The sequence below is a fragment of the Lactuca virosa genome, chromosome 8 (assembly GCF_052849685.1).
Source record: "Lactuca virosa cultivar CGN04683 chromosome 8, Lactuca_virosa_CGN04683_v6, whole genome shotgun sequence".
NCBI classification, from domain to species: Eukaryota; Viridiplantae; Streptophyta; class Magnoliopsida; order Asterales; family Asteraceae; genus Lactuca; species Lactuca virosa.
The window spans coordinates 34,354,438-34,370,432 of record NC_136433.1 but is presented as its reverse complement, the minus strand read 5'-3'; the positions used below and the strand labels follow the sequence as shown (position 1 = coordinate 34,370,432).

General features: G+C 36.2%; 1 protein-coding gene across 1 annotated transcript; it reads left to right on the top strand.

Annotated features, from left to right (window-relative positions):
- Positions 1 to 206: 206 nt before the first annotated feature.
- Positions 207 to 749, top strand: LOC145130229 (uncharacterized). The gene has a single exon (XM_079065064.1). It carries the CDS (start codon positions 207 to 209, stop codon positions 747 to 749), a length of 543 nt encoding a protein of 180 aa, XP_078921190.1.
- The last annotated feature ends 15,246 nt before the right edge of the window (positions 750 to 15,995 follow it).

Genomic DNA, 15,995 nt, shown 5'->3' with positions numbered 1-15,995 from the left:
CTGTAATCTCAAATACCCATTTAACCCTTCTGCGAAAATCTCATAGTTTATCTTTCAAATCCGAAGATTTCCCGATCATAAAGAAGAAACTTTTCGAGGGTTTGACCTTTATGGAGGCTTCTGACCAGCTCCGGTGAGGGTATTTCCGTGCGAGAGTTTAGGAATTCTTTAGCAAGAATTAGACTTCTTGCAAGGTTCGTTTCTTTATGACATGCATTTCACCATTGAATTCTTTTGGTGAAAAAGAACTTCACTCTATCGGAATTGTATTCAACATGCACCCAAATGGGTGTCTGTTAATTCTTTTAAACTCCATGGATTCGAATAAAGGACGCCAGATTCTAAAACCATTTCAGGAAAAAAGGTTTCGAGTAACAACAATTTCACCTGATTTACATTACTTGTTCAAGAACACAATGGAAGAATCATGGGTTTTTAAGTTAACTAAAGGTGATGTTGATGCAGGGTTCATTCCATTTGGTCAAAAGTTATCGAATTTGCTTCGGCTTTGTTTGTTATATAAATTCAGTGGGGTTTATATGGATACCGATGTTATGATCTTGAAAAGCTTCTCGAAGTTAAAGAATTCAATCGGATCTCAAACATTGGATTTGAGTTCAAAGAATTGGAGCAGGTTAAATAATGCAATCATGGTGTTCGATAAAATGCATCCATTGGTTTACAAGTTTATCGAAGAGTTCGCATTAACTTTTAATGGAAACAAATGGGGTCGCAAAGGTCCTTACTAGGTTTCACGGGTAGTTTCAAGGTTTCAAGGTAGGCGTGGATATAATTTTATGATTCTACCCCATCGGCGTTTTATCTAGTGAATTGGAATAGAGTTTGCAATCTTTTTCGTGGGGCTAAAAATGAAAGGGATGCAAAATGGTTGAGATGTAATCTTAGGCAGATTCGAAGCCAGAGTTATGATGTTCATCTTTGGAATAAGCAGAGTAAAAAATCTTCGTGTTGAATAATGAAGGAAATGGTATGTACCTTTTCTTCATATAATTGTTCAAAAATGGTCCTTTTAGGTGAAATGACTAAAATACCTCATGTGCAAGGCACATGGGGAATGTTAACGTTGCTTTACACAGACATCCAACCCAGGGACCGTTTGCGTTCAAGGTTACGTCCGTAGGTACCATATGAGGGAAAAACTTTCATAAGGACTACTTCAGGGAAAAAGGGAAAACTTAAAGGACCATTCGTGTAATTTACTCTAATAATATCTTTTCAATACAACATAATTTGTTACCAATTTAGAATATAAACAAAATAATTTGTTATCGATTTATAATAATAACCCTTTATGTTACAATAATAACAACAAAAGGTACTAAAGAAACTAAATTAAAATATTATATCAATTATGCAAGTAATTGACAATAACAATTTATAGTCAATATCATAATTATTACTCAATTTTCACATAAATAAAACTAAAATCTAAGTTAATGAGCATTTATAAGATGATAATAGAGAGCATCTTAGTGTGTATTTTTTTTTTCATTGAAGTCTTCAAATGATAATTCATCAATCTAAAAAACTTGAATAATATTTATAACGGCAGAGTTTTTTCAATCAAATTATTTATGCAACCCATAAACTCTATGTATAATATGTAACATCTTTAAAATGGACTTAGGCGTTTTGTCCTTTTTATAAGAAATTAAAATGAGTTAACTTTACATAAATAATAAACTAATTATGAGTTATAGGATAATTTTCTAAAATGATTTGAAATATAAATGATGAGAGCTTAAAAATAAATTAAGTAATGGATAATAAAAATGATAGAGATTAAACTTGAGGGACTAGTTTTGCCAAATAACAAATTTGATGACTAGTGTTGACATAGTTAATGACCGATTAACTAAAAAGGATGATTATATGGGGTCAATGTGTGAAAAATAGAATTTCCATAAAGTAGTGGATTAAACAGTGTCAAATTTGAAAATAATGAAAGTTAGGAGGACTAAAATATGCCAAATGACCAAAGATGTAACTAGTTGAGGGTATGGGTGAGCGCGGTGCGGTTCGGTGCGATTATTGGCCAAAACTTCACCACTAACCGCAAATGCGGTTAATCCATTTTCAAAACCGCTTGGTGCGGTTATTTTTGCAGTGCGGTTTTGTTTTCTTTGTGTTTCAGTTATTAACCGCATGGATTTCGTGCGGTTATTTTGTGAGGTTGTTAACCGTAGTTTAGAGTTCAAAAGGTTTTAAGAGTTCAAACATATTATTTGTAATAATAAAAAAAGAATAAGGTATAAGACAATTAACTTAAATCACAAACAACTAATATCTTAAAAACGTGAAATCACTAGTAATTAAGAATAAATATCTTAAAATTGTGAAATTTCATCATTTTTCAAAGTTAAACATAACAAAAAACCCAACACTTTTGTCGTCTAGAATTTTATCCTTCTTTCATTCATGAAACTTGTCTTATTTTTAATATTTAACATATTAATAATTAATAAAAAAATGTATATAATATATGCGGTGCGGTGCGTTTTTTTTTTTTTTTTTTTTTTTTGCTGTTTTTGAAAACTAACAACCGCACCGCACCGCAAATTTGCGGTTTTTGAAAAACAGAAAACCTCACCATCGGTTTTTATTGCGATTGCGGTTTATCGGTAGCGGTTTTTGTGGTTAATTTTAGTTGTGGTGCGGTTTTTGCTCACCACTAGTTGAGGGGTTGTTGAGTTCGTTTCCATTTGAAAATTTGAAGAGGGAAGAACATGTTCGAGAGGATAGAGTGAGAGAAATGACGATTTATATGGAGCAAAGGAAGATCTAGAGTGTTTGATGAGAAATCAAGCTAAGGTTTGAAGATAGGAAGCAACATCAAGCTTGTGAGGTATAATTTTTTTCCTCTTATGTTGAATTTGAACCTAGCGTTTGGGGTTGAAGCCCAATTACGATGATGGTGATTAAATTGATGAATTAGATGATAGATTCGCAGAAGATTTTAGCATGTGGACTCCATTCTTCATTGAACCAAACCTTAATTGGTTTTATGGAGAACCACTTAAAGTTTTGAGCTTCAAGCTCCACTAATGGTGGAATTCTCTAATCACGGATTTAAATGAGTTTTGGATGTTTAAATTACTCTATAAATCACCATGAGATTGCCATTTCATCCTTAAATGGCTACAATCCATCATCAATGGTGCGAAACATGTTATTTTGTTATATATTGATTGAGTTACCGGTCCCGAAACATGTGATATCAAAGCTTAATTATTTTCTACTTCACTATTATGCACAAACTGTTATTTTTTTAAGCTATCATAACTTCTTCGTTTAAAATCAAAATGATATGATTTATTTTTCAATATGTAATTTATTGTTTGCAGCGTAGAAACACATTGTTTTGTTACATATTGATTGAATTAAATGCCTCAACGTACGGGATATCAAAACTGGTTTTTTTTTCTATTTCAACATTATACTAAATATATCATTTTCTTTAAATTGTCACAACTCATTTGTTTGAAGTCGAAATGACATAATTTTTTTTGCAGTTCACTTTTTGCATTTCATTTTAGACTAAAAAATAAACCATATATGAGATTTGACAAAAAAAAATATTTTATTTGATTAATTCTTTACACATGATTCATGATTGTTTTCAAAAGAATATTTTATTTGATTTATATGGATACCGTGACTTTGGAAAAAGAAAAATAAGTTCAAAATTAATTAAAGAAAAACTTAAATAAAAATATTGAGAATTTACTAGTCTCTTACTGCATAAAGATGTGATGGAAAACATAATCATTAATGGGTTGAAGTCTAGTGAAGTGTCCTTGTGACCAACATGTTTTCAAATCTTTGCCTGATATATGTAGTACCAATTATATCAAAACCATTACAATAATAGATGAATGTTAAATTGAGAAAGAAAACATTGAGTATGAAAGAATGAATATGGATTATTCATTTTAAATTTGCTCTTTAAACGCTTCAGTGTTTCGGGCCAATGGATTAAACGGATTAGATCATATTCATATATGAATACGTATATGGATATGTATATCTTTTTTTTTGGAACGGCAAATATTTATATCTATATATGAATATATATGAGTAAGTGTATTCATATATGAATAAATATAGAGGAAATGATTATTCATATACGAATATGGCGACAGTGGTCGATGGCGGAGGTGGCGGTGGTGTTGGTGGTTGGTGGCGGATGGGAGGTGGTGGATTCATATATAAATACAATTACATTTATATTTATACGTGAATATTACTCATCATCCGTCGTATCGGTACAACATAGCATTTTGCAGCAAAAATGATTGGCTGAAAATTCTTCCCTTATTTTCAACATTTTTTATTTTCTCAATTGAACTTACTCACACAATAATATCAAAATATTAAATAAAATTTTGATTCAATATATATATATATATATATATATATATATATATATATATATATTGATGTGTCAACTTGGTTGATAAGTTTATATATATATATATATATATATATATATATATATATATATATATATATATATATATATATATTGATGTGTCAACTTGGTTGATAAGTTTTTAAATTTGTATATTTAATTTCAAGTTGAAACTATCATAAAGTACCATAGCGAGATGATCATTTAACAAAATAATCATGGTATATAACAAAATGGCCACACCGTTTGCAATATAATTTTTTTTTGGAAATGTGGAAAATATTTATTATAAATATCAAGGAGCTAGCAAAAATTATTACAAGCTAAAGCTTGGTTATATAAACGAACACCCGTATCAAAGACAAAAGACTAAATCATATTCTAAACTAGAAACCATATAAACGTAGGCGTCTTAACCGACCAAAAATCCTAAAGACTGTCGAAACTTAGAAATTTTATATAAAGGAAAAACTAACATAGCATCTTACCTTCCGAATAACTTTTAACACAAGTTTTTGCAATATAATTATTGCAAAATGTGTATCGTAAACTACGGAAATATATTAAACCTTGATCTAAAAGAGACAAGACAAGACAAAAAGAAAACTAAAAACCATTACAAGATGTTAAAAAGAAGAACAACACCAATCGACCTAGTTACAATCCTCGAACTTCACCCTATGTTTAACCCAATTAAAAACCATATAGAGCACATTATCCGCCAATTTTGAAGGAGAAGTATGGATTTTGCTAAAAAGTTTTCGTTCCTCGCCTTCCAAACACATCAAAGAATACCATAGAAAATGGAAAGAAAATCTTCCGTTTTGTTGGACAATTACCCCAATGTCTCGCAAAGTTTATAAACTCGGAAAACCGTGGAAAACGATGAAAATGGATGTCACACCAGTTGAGAATCCAGCTAAGAGCATCACACACAAAATGGCATCCCACAAGAATATGATCAGACTCTTCAACCCCAATAGAGCACATGTGACAAATAGCAGATGAGATATTAATACAACTCCACGAGAGAGCTAACGCAGAAGGGATACGAACCATACATGCATGCCAAACAAACCCAATGACTTTTAAAGGTGCCAACTTTATCCAGATAATGGGATTTATCACTGGAGTGGTTACTTTTTGATCAATAACACCCCTCAAGTTATGCACATAGAAATTACCGTCACCTGCAAGTTTTAATCTCCAAGAACCAGATGCATCAGAACACACGACATGATTGAGTAGATCAACTAAACAACCTAAATCAATAGTTTCCTGCTAGACCTGTCAATGGGGTGGGTTTTGACCCTGATTCGCTCCAAACCCCTAAGAATCAAGTAAAACGTGTATAAATCGTTCATACAACATAGATATTAAGAACACGGATAATTGGCACGTATGTCACGTAATGCATATTAAATACTTCATATCTATGTTTAAGATGAAAGTTATCATGCACTCACTTGTTAAAGTGATGACTCCAAATTCGGACAGCAATTCTCTTCTAACAATTTTCTTTTCCTTCGGCGAAACCTAGTATCATTATTACTAGACTTTAGTCTAATATTTATAGTGACTAACTATTAGTCTAAATTCATCATTAACTCAAAGTCTACTTTCATGATCCAACTAGGTAGCATCATATCGGAGGTAGGGTCCGTTTGGTATACGAAGTATACTGTTTGGAAATGCCACTTAAAACACCACACTAAATCACAGCGTAGACATCATCCCTGTAAGTAGATCAATCAGTATAACAACTTGGAATAACTGATAAATCTTGTTTATAGGTTCATAATAACGATAATGAACTTAAACATAAGTTATACTTAAAGTTTGGTAAGCATAACTCACTTACAACGTGGTTTAGCGAGGAACCGGACTCTGTGCGGGCAGAACTTCTGAGCCGAAAGCTCTTCTTCTAGGAGCCTTCTGGTGTTTCGGGACTCGCTACTAACTCCTAAGAAGGACTAAATAAAAGCCTTGAGGCTTTGGGGAGTTTTGGGAGAGAAGTTGAGAGTAGGTGTGAGGAAATGATGTGATTTGCGCCTCTATTTATAGGATGGAAATCAAGCAACACGGCATGTTACTGAGCCCAACACGTCGTGTTGAGGTGCCAGGTGTCACCATCTGGTGGCAAGGCGTGGGGAAGAAGCAATGGCTCATATCGCGCAACGTGTCACTCGCTAGTCACTCCAAAAACTAATTATCTTCTAAAATTCGTAACTTCCGCATATGAACTCCGTTTTTGACGTTCTTTATATCCACGCATAGGTATCGACGGAATCTACAACTTTCGTGTAGACTCCGTCGGCTAATTTTGATGTTATCTTTAAAATTATATTTTAACAGGCTTAGACAGCTAAAGTCCGTTAAAAATTCATAACTTTGTCGTCCGACGTCCGTTTTCGACTATCTTTATATCGTTCAGCTCCCATTAACGAGATCTTCAATTCTCATTTAGGTTTTGTTGGCTAAAAATCGATCGATCTAAAATTCGATTTTCGGGTTGTATACTGTTGTGCAAAATCTTAGAAAATCATAACTTCCTTTAACGAAGTCAGATTTGGACGCTCTTTTTAGGTACGTTCTCGGTTTAACGTATATTACAACTTTAGTTTAGATCACTAAGGCTAAAAAGTAGTTTATCAAAAATTCACTTTTTACGATACGCGGCGCCGTGCCAGTTTTGTCGCAAAACTTCGACATGTCATAACTTCTTCGTTTTAAGTCGGATTTCAACGTTCTTTATATGTAAGAAATCCTTGTGAAATATACTATACTTTGGTTAAGATTATTTATTCTAAATAATCTTCTATAAAAAAAATTCATTTTTAACGCTTATTATCTTTAAATTGCCTAGCCCGACTCTGCGGGCGTTACGATTATCTCCCCCTTAGGATGATTACGACCCGGAATCATCAACGAAACAGGGCTTGTATAATGACTACATACATTATCTTTTCATCCTAGGTAATAGTCGTAACTCTTATGTCCTTTCAAATGAGTATCTAACTCTTGGACTTCTTGACTACATGCGGTGCTCGATCTTGCACCCGCTCTTCGTACTATGTTGGACTTTCAATCATAACCATCGAGTTAGAAACTCAATCCTTATTGGAGACTCCTGCTCCTTCTTAAACAAACTTAAATTAAGATAAGTTCTTTACTTCGATTACCGTAACAGACCGATGGGTCATGTTCTAATGACCTCTCATCGTATGATGCAACGCTTAGACTCGGGACTTTTTGAGTCAGATTCCAGAATGGAAGACACCTTCCTTCATGTTCTAATGTGATATAATCACATCCTAGCATGTAGCATTTCTAGCTACAAGCTTCTTACTTTAACGACGATCGCGATACTTCTATTGATCGCTTCGATTATCTTTCACTTAAATCTCCTGGCTTAAGTCGGATGTTACATTGAACTTGGTTCTCCGAACCACGTAGAATACATATCTTAGTCGGACTCGATATGATATGACCACTGGGGTCGGAATAATAATCATCTTCTTAGTCATTACCAAAACAATGGTAAAGACAGACATGAACACAACAGAATCATTTACTAGCTCCTTGGTAACCTTGTGACTTTACCCTATCCAAATGTGTGTCCTGTGCTTCCAGTAGTATAGGCCTCTACTACCTTTCACACCTACTCATACTCGTCCCAAGTGTTGTCTCGTAGTTCTCCAAGTCACCATACAAGAAAAATCATATAGCAACTTAACACATTAAATAACATAACCAAGGTTTATATTTTTTTCATGAAACGATTACATAGATATTCAAGGTCACCCTACACTAGGCCTCTTATAATAGGCCACACCACATGATATTGTCTGCACGGCTACTTTATAGATCCTTACTCCTAGTCCCTTGCATCCTCGCCCGCTTCATTAAGGATCATCTGGAATGCTCTTTCCTTTGGCTTCGGCGGCGCATTCGGCCTTGCTGCTTCATTTTTCTTCGGGCAAGCCTTTGACATATGCCCTTTGTCTCCATATCCATAGCATACCTTTTCATTAAACGTACAATCTTTGGAATAGTGACCGATCCTCCCACACTTATAACAAGTCACTTCTCCGTAGCATCTCCCATAGTGCTTCTTTTTGCATTTCTCACACCATTTTGCTTCACCTCTTCCTCCTCCAGACTTTGAGAACATGCTGTTCTTGTTAGACCTTGAAGATCCCTCTAATTTCCTCTTCTCGCCAACTTCAACCTTATTGGCGGTTCCGCCTTTGATCATTTCTTCAACAGACTTAGCAACCCAGATGGCTGCCTCAAGAGTAGGTGCCTGGCATACTGGCACAGTGTACTCCCATGGTATTCCCTTTGTATACTTATCGATTTTTTTTAGCTCGTCAGGGACGATGCATAATGAAAACTCCATCTTGTCTGTGAAGGAATTGGTATACTCGTCAATGGACATGTTGTTCTTTTTCAACGTTAGAAACTGGTTCTCCAGCTCTAGCATGTTTTGGGCTGAGTAGAACTTGTGTTTAAAGTGTACCAAGAATTCTGCCCATGTCAGTTATAGTGGCTCATTGGGGCTTATGATCTTTCCCAAAGTGCTCCACCAACTAACAGCTCCACCCCTAAACTGACACACAACATAAGTGGTTTGTAGCTTGCCCTTGTAACCATATTTTAAGAAAGCTAGCTCTGTTTCAGAGATCCTAGTACACAACTCCTATTGGATCTTCTTTCCCAATAAAAGTTGATGGTTTGCATGTCGTGAAGTCTTTATACTTGCATCCGTTCCTTTCAATTCTTTCATCCTGGTTATTTCTTCTAACTACTTGTGGTACGTCTTGACTAACGATCCTACTATAGTTTCCTTCTTCTGACTATCCTTCATTCAGCTTAGGTTGTACAATGGGTACATTAGGTTCATCCCTATTGAGAGACATTTGTCTCATCTCCTCCTTTTGTTCGACCATCATAGCCCGAATCATCGCTTGGACTCCTGCCATCGTGATTGGCTCGGGTGCAGCTGCTACAGCTGGTGCATGCTCAATTACTCGTGGCTCAAGCTGTTGGTTACCGTTTCCCAATCCTCTTTGATTTCTCACCATGTCGATCTATACACCAAATCAGACGTTCGGTGTGCAGTGACGCGAGAATTAAGATAGGGAAAGCTTTATTTACGATAGACATATAAATCTCTTTATCATTTCGAAAAGTTACATGTCAGTTCTAATGCCATAATTGAACGTTTAGAAATCTGAACACATAAAGTTTCCAGATCCAGTCGGCAACAGACCATAGATCCGATCAAACGATAGCATCATAAAGCATATAAGGCATATTATAGCATAAATCATTTAGCACGTAAAAGCAATTTAGGCATCTCCCCTAAATAAGTTAGTGTTCGTGTCTACTCAGGAAAACTTCCTACATATAACAGACACTCATCTCACAATCATCGCTTAGCATTCTAAGTTTAAGTCTAGAAATTTCTTAAAATTCCTAGTTTGCTTAAACTAATTCTCTGATACCAACTGTGACATCCCTAAATTACGATCATTTTAAAATTTTTATTTATGCTTATTTAAAAATCAGAGTACCCTTTTTGAAAAGTAGTATTGCAGAATTTGTTCCCAGAAAACATGATAATGATGTTATCAAAGCATTTCCGAAGAAATATATTTTTATTTAAAACATCGGGATGTCATCATCAATACATAAACATAAGCATAAACAGACCTTATATTCATTTACACTAATGATTTACATCTCCTTTAATCTCTCAGTGTAATGTATCTTCGCATCGATACCTGTGATTCAAATAAACTGAGTGGGCAGGTTGGGAAACCAGGTGAGTACATAGGGTTTTCAACCCACAATAATATAGTTAATTTGTTTCTTCACATACTTCATGTCAAACAATTAACCCAATTACGCATCCCCATTATCTTCTTTATTCTTACGGATGTACCCTAAGAATCATCTATTCTTCGTTTATTTATTCCTAAGGAATAGGCACAAAGTCCATCGCAACCCGGGTTCATCCAACAGACACTAAGTCCACAGCTGTCGATGTTATCTATTAGGCACTAAGTTCATAGATGCCAATATTCATCTGTATGTCACTAAATCCATAGCTGCCAACGTTCATTTGTAAGGCACTAAGTCCATAGCTGTCGGGGTTTTTAGAGTACATCTCGTGAACAAATCGTTCACAACACCTATAGGTTGCGAGCCTGCTAGCGTTCCACTGGACTGTCTAGAATAGTCTGTGGTCGTCATGTATACTCTGCTAGATGATTGGATCATCGTTAAGGTCAAGGCTTCTCATCATCTATATCATCTTTCATCTCTCATCATTCATCTCAACTCTCATCTACCCATCTTTACCCAATATATTTGTAGGTATAAAAATACATATACAGTTTAAATCAAGTAAAACGTGTATAAATCGTTCATACAGCATAGATATCAAGAACACAGATAATTGACACATATATCACGTGATGTATATTAAATAGTTCATATCTATGTGTAAGATGAAAGTAACTATGCACTCACTTAATAAAGTGATGACTCCAAATTCTGGCAGCGCTTCGCTTCTATATATTTTCTTTTCCTTCGACGAAACCTAGTATCATTATTACTAGACTTTAGTCTAATATTTATTGCGACTAACTATTAGTTTAGATTCATCATTAACTTAAAGTCTTCTTTCATGATCTAACAAGTAAGGAACAACTAGGTAGCATCATATCAGAGGTAGGGTCCGTTTGGTATACTACGTATAATGTTTGGAAATCCCACTTTAAACACCTCACTAAATCACAGCCTAGACATCAGCCCCGTAAGTAGATCAATCAGTATAACGGCTTGGAATAACTGATAAATCTTGTTTATAGGTTCATAATAACGATAATGAACTTAAACATAAGTTGTACTTAAAGTATGGTAAGCATAACCCACTTACAAGGGGGTTTAACGAGGAACCAGGCTCTGCGCGGGCAGAACTTCTGAGCCGAAATCTCTTCTTCTCGGAGCCTTCTAGCACTCCGGGACTCGCTACTAACTCCTAAGAAGGACTAGAGAAAAGCCTTGAGGCTTTGGGGAGGTTTAGGAGAGAAGTTGAGAGAATGTGTGAGGAAATGAGGTGATTTGCACCTATATTTATAGGCTGGAAATCAAGCAACATGGTGTGTTACTGATACCAAAACGTCGTGTTGGGGTGCTAGGTGTCACCATCTGGTGGCAAGGCATGGGGAAGAAGCAGTGGCTCAGATTGCGCCACGTGTCACTCGTTGGTCACTCCAAAAACTAATTATCTTCTAAAATCTGTAACTTCCGCATACGAGCTTCGTTTTTTTCCATTCTTTATATCCACACGTAGGTATCGACGGGATCTGCAACTTTCGTTTAGACTCCGTCGGCTAATCTTGACTTTACTTTTAAAGTTATATTTGAACAGGCTCAGACAGTTAAAGTCCGTTAAAAATTCATAACTTTGTCATCCGACGTCCGTTTTTTACTGTCTTTATATCATTAAGCTCCTATTAACGATATCTTCAATTCTCGTTTAGGTTGTGTCGGCTAAAATCGATTGATCTAAAATTTGATTTCCGGGTTGTATACCTAGCTATGCAAAATCTTAGAAAAATCATAACTTCCTCTAAAGAAGTCAGATTTGGACTTTCTTAATATGTACGTTCTCGGTTTAACGTATACTACAACTTTTGTTTAGATCACTAAGGCTAAAAAGTAGTTTATCAAAAAATCACTTTTTACGATACGCGGCACTGTGCCGGTTTTGTCGCAAAACTTCGGCGATTCATAACTTTTTCGTTTTAAGTCGGATTTCAGCGTTCTTTATATGTACGGAATCCTTGTGACATATAATATACTTTGGTTAAGATTATTTATTCTAATTAATCTTCTATAAAAAGTCATATTTAACGCTTATTATCTTTAAATTGCCTAACCCGAATCTGCGGGCATTACAGTTGCATTGAAGCTTGTAGATCCAGACCTTGTTTATCTTGATCTTTCTTCTGGAGGTATAAAGCTTGAATCTTGATGATGCATTTGTTAGATCTAGCTACATTTGGATGTTATGAGCTTTTGGTCACTTTAGTGCATAATGTTTAGATCTTCAAAGTTTGTGACCTTGTTATGGATAAAGTTGGAAACTTTATCCATCAAAACATTATTTTGATTCAAATATGATGGTTGGAGACTTGGACTTAATGGATTAAGTAAGAAAGATGCACTTTTGGTCCTTTTGAAACTTAAAAGACCAGATCTTGGTTGTTTGGACCATTCTAATGGATAAAGTTGGAAACTTCATCCATTATGGGGCTATTAGGAACCATAAAAATGTGATCTTGGTCCTTCTATCCCTTCCATGCAAGAGTTATGTTGTCTTGATGGTTATTAATAAGTTAGGGTTTTAGATTTTGGACCTTTTCTAGCCATGGAAAGTCATAAAGGTCGAAACTTTATGATTTAAGTCGATGTTTTGAGTCTATATCTGAGATCTGGACAAAGGCCGGAATATTGGAACAAGATTATGTACACGGAGTGTACCTGGGAGTACGCTTAGTGTACTAGGCTGAGATCGTGTACGTTGGGCGTAAGTTGAGTTCGTTGGGCGTACTCAGCTGCCATGCACTTTGACTTTTGTTGACTTTCGTTGACCGTTGACTTTTTTTACCAAGTTTGGCTTCTGGTCAAACTTGAGGATTTTGGACTATTGATTACGGTTTTATCTGGTTCTAGTGTTAGTGGATTCAGCCCTATGGTGAAACTCTTGTTTGACTCTAACCGTTGTAGGGTTGGGTCTTTTAGTCGAATGATTATTTAAGTTTTGTTATATGTAATTATATTCAAGAAGAGGTTAACTGACATTAATAGGGGTTTTTCAGAAGCTGATGGCAGGGTGAGGTGGGGATCCTAGGCGAGCCTAGGATGTGATTTAGTGTGGTTGCTACGCTGTTTAGTAGGTATTGGGAGTATTATAATTAGTAGTTGACTTAGAGGACTTGGGATGATTATTGAGGAAAGTATGGATAGGTGTGGAAGGTAGTATTGGGCCCGTACTAATGGAAGCACGTGATCCATTCTCGAATCAAATAAAATTCTGAGGATCCTAAGGAGTTGGTCGGGGAAGATAGCATGGTTTGATACCATGATCTAGGGCAAGTGTGTATGTATCTGTTGATCTGCTGGTTATGGTTGTTCAGACCGAAGATGGGTCTGGTGGTTGTTTAGGCCTTAGTAGTCATGTCAGATTGGGTTTGAATGGTGTAGACCTAGGTAAATTAGTTGAATTTGAGGTCTTGAAGGACTTGCTCAAGGTAGTGTCAGCTTAGTCGCAGGACTCAAGAAAAAAGCAATCGTTATGATCGGCTCGATGATTTCATCCGGAGGGTGATTGATTGGTAGATGGATTGGAATGTCCTATCTACGACAGAGACTATGTTCTTTCAGCTTTCCGTGATACAAAGGAAAGAGAGAGAAGACATGTGATTTGTAGAGTTGGAATGTAGAACCAGCATGGTGCTATATGACTGCGACTTTTGGTGGCAGTATGGTGGTGTGGGAATACATAAGAGGATCCTTGTGGTATGATTGCTTTGAGATGTGATCAAGGGTGTGATTTCTTTGGATATAGCTAATTCAGGTGCTAGCTGATGGTTTCAGGCGAGGAATGTAGTAATCCATTTGTTTCTAGATAGGAAGTTGATGTTTTTGCTTGTGCATTTGCAGGGAATTCTTGATGTTAGAGGCAACCATGATTGGGTAGTTCCCAAGGTCGCTATCTGAGATTCAAAATCTCTTTGAGTTTGCTTGGTCCTTATCTCAATTATCATTTTGCATTGTGTTATATCCCAAGGGTCAAGGATGCTATGCATCTAGGTGAGCCAGTTTGAGTTTTGGTCTGTTTGCAACGTCAGTTGGTGGTGGTTTGAACCCTAAATGGGGGAGAGTTGTATATTCTGCTTAGAGGAACAACGATCTATTCGATTTATGGTTTCAAAAGAAGGGGTTCATAGGGATTTACGATTTAGGTATGTGAAACTTGGTTTTAGGATTTGGTCAAGTAGGGGGTGCAGAGAAAGTTTCCATTAGGTGTATGTGGACAGAAATCCAATAGTCGTCTTTGCAGTAGGAAGCTATTGAACAAGGGGCTCGTTGTAGCCAGTGGCTCCTTTTGGAAGCATCGAGGAATAGGTCAAGAGGCATTTGGGTCCCTCAGGTTGAGTATCGATTGCTGGGAGATTTGTCAGCTTGTTGTATAGCTTGTTAACTATAGTCTAGGATGGGAAATTATTGATCGTTCAATTAGTTTCAGAGTTTGGTATGTTTAGTTCCTCATGGTTGGTTGTGAAATTATTGTTCATAGCAGGCTCGATTTTGGTAGATGTCCTTGGTTATTGGAAGTTCGGATATTGGGGCAGCGTGTTTAGTTTTTTAGGTGTGGTTTTGGATTTATGTAGAATCCAAATTTGGCATGTCGTGTCGACAGGGTTGGTATTTGGATTGGTCCAACCAGGGTGTTAGCAATGTTTCTAAATAACTTTGGAAGTTTATCGAGCTGGTTACATATTGGTGGGATCTGTTTAGTTTCAATCGAGGTGTGGGATCTTGTATCAGTCGTTCATGAGGATGTTTTTGTTAGCAGTTAAAGTTTGTCATTTTGGTTATCTCTATAGGTACCACACCCTCTGGGTAAGGTTGTATGGAAGAAGGAATACATTTGATATAGGGTTGGTTATGCATTTCCCTTGGGTATTTATGTAGGTTGAATATAATAGCATAAGACCACTTGGCTCGGGTTGTGTTGAAAGGGTTGTTGATGGGGTTTCTGGAAGTCAGTGGGTTGATGGTTGAGTATCTTTAGGCCCCTGTGGTGCTGGTCGTGAGTCTTCAGGACAATGATGGAATAGCGGCAAGATCAGTGTGATATCGTGAGCTTATCATCCTAGTGGGTAGATGGTGTCACGATGTATCGTGAACCAATGGTTGCATGACTCATATGGGAGGGACCCGGTGATTATTTGATTAAGAGTCTTAGGTCTCGAATCATTAGTCTTATTGGCATGGTTGGATTTCAGTGTGTTGCTTTTAGTAGTCGAGAGACTCAATGACCAGCTGGTTTGGATCATTTAAGTAGTTAAAGGTATTTGGGAGTAGTAGTTGTGCATCAGAAGTCTCTTGCGGAGGGTTTCATATTCAACCCCGTTTGATTACGGGCTGTTTATTTGAAGTTAGGTTACCAATCATGGGTATTGGTTATGGATACTCGAGTCATGAAATTCGTTGTAAATGACTCGAGTGATTTATCAGGTGGATGTACAACAGAGTTGATATGGGATTTGGATGCAATGTGAAAGTCTTGGAAGGGCCATCTATTGGATTAGTGTCTAAGTCCATACCTATAATTGGTATATACTTGACCCGACCCGGCATGGTCCATTTGGGTTGCATGACATCGGGACATTTGGATAGACCTTTTGTGAGAAGAGGATATTTGTGACATATTAATATATTATAAGTTCTAATATATTAATATGAAATCATATTATTT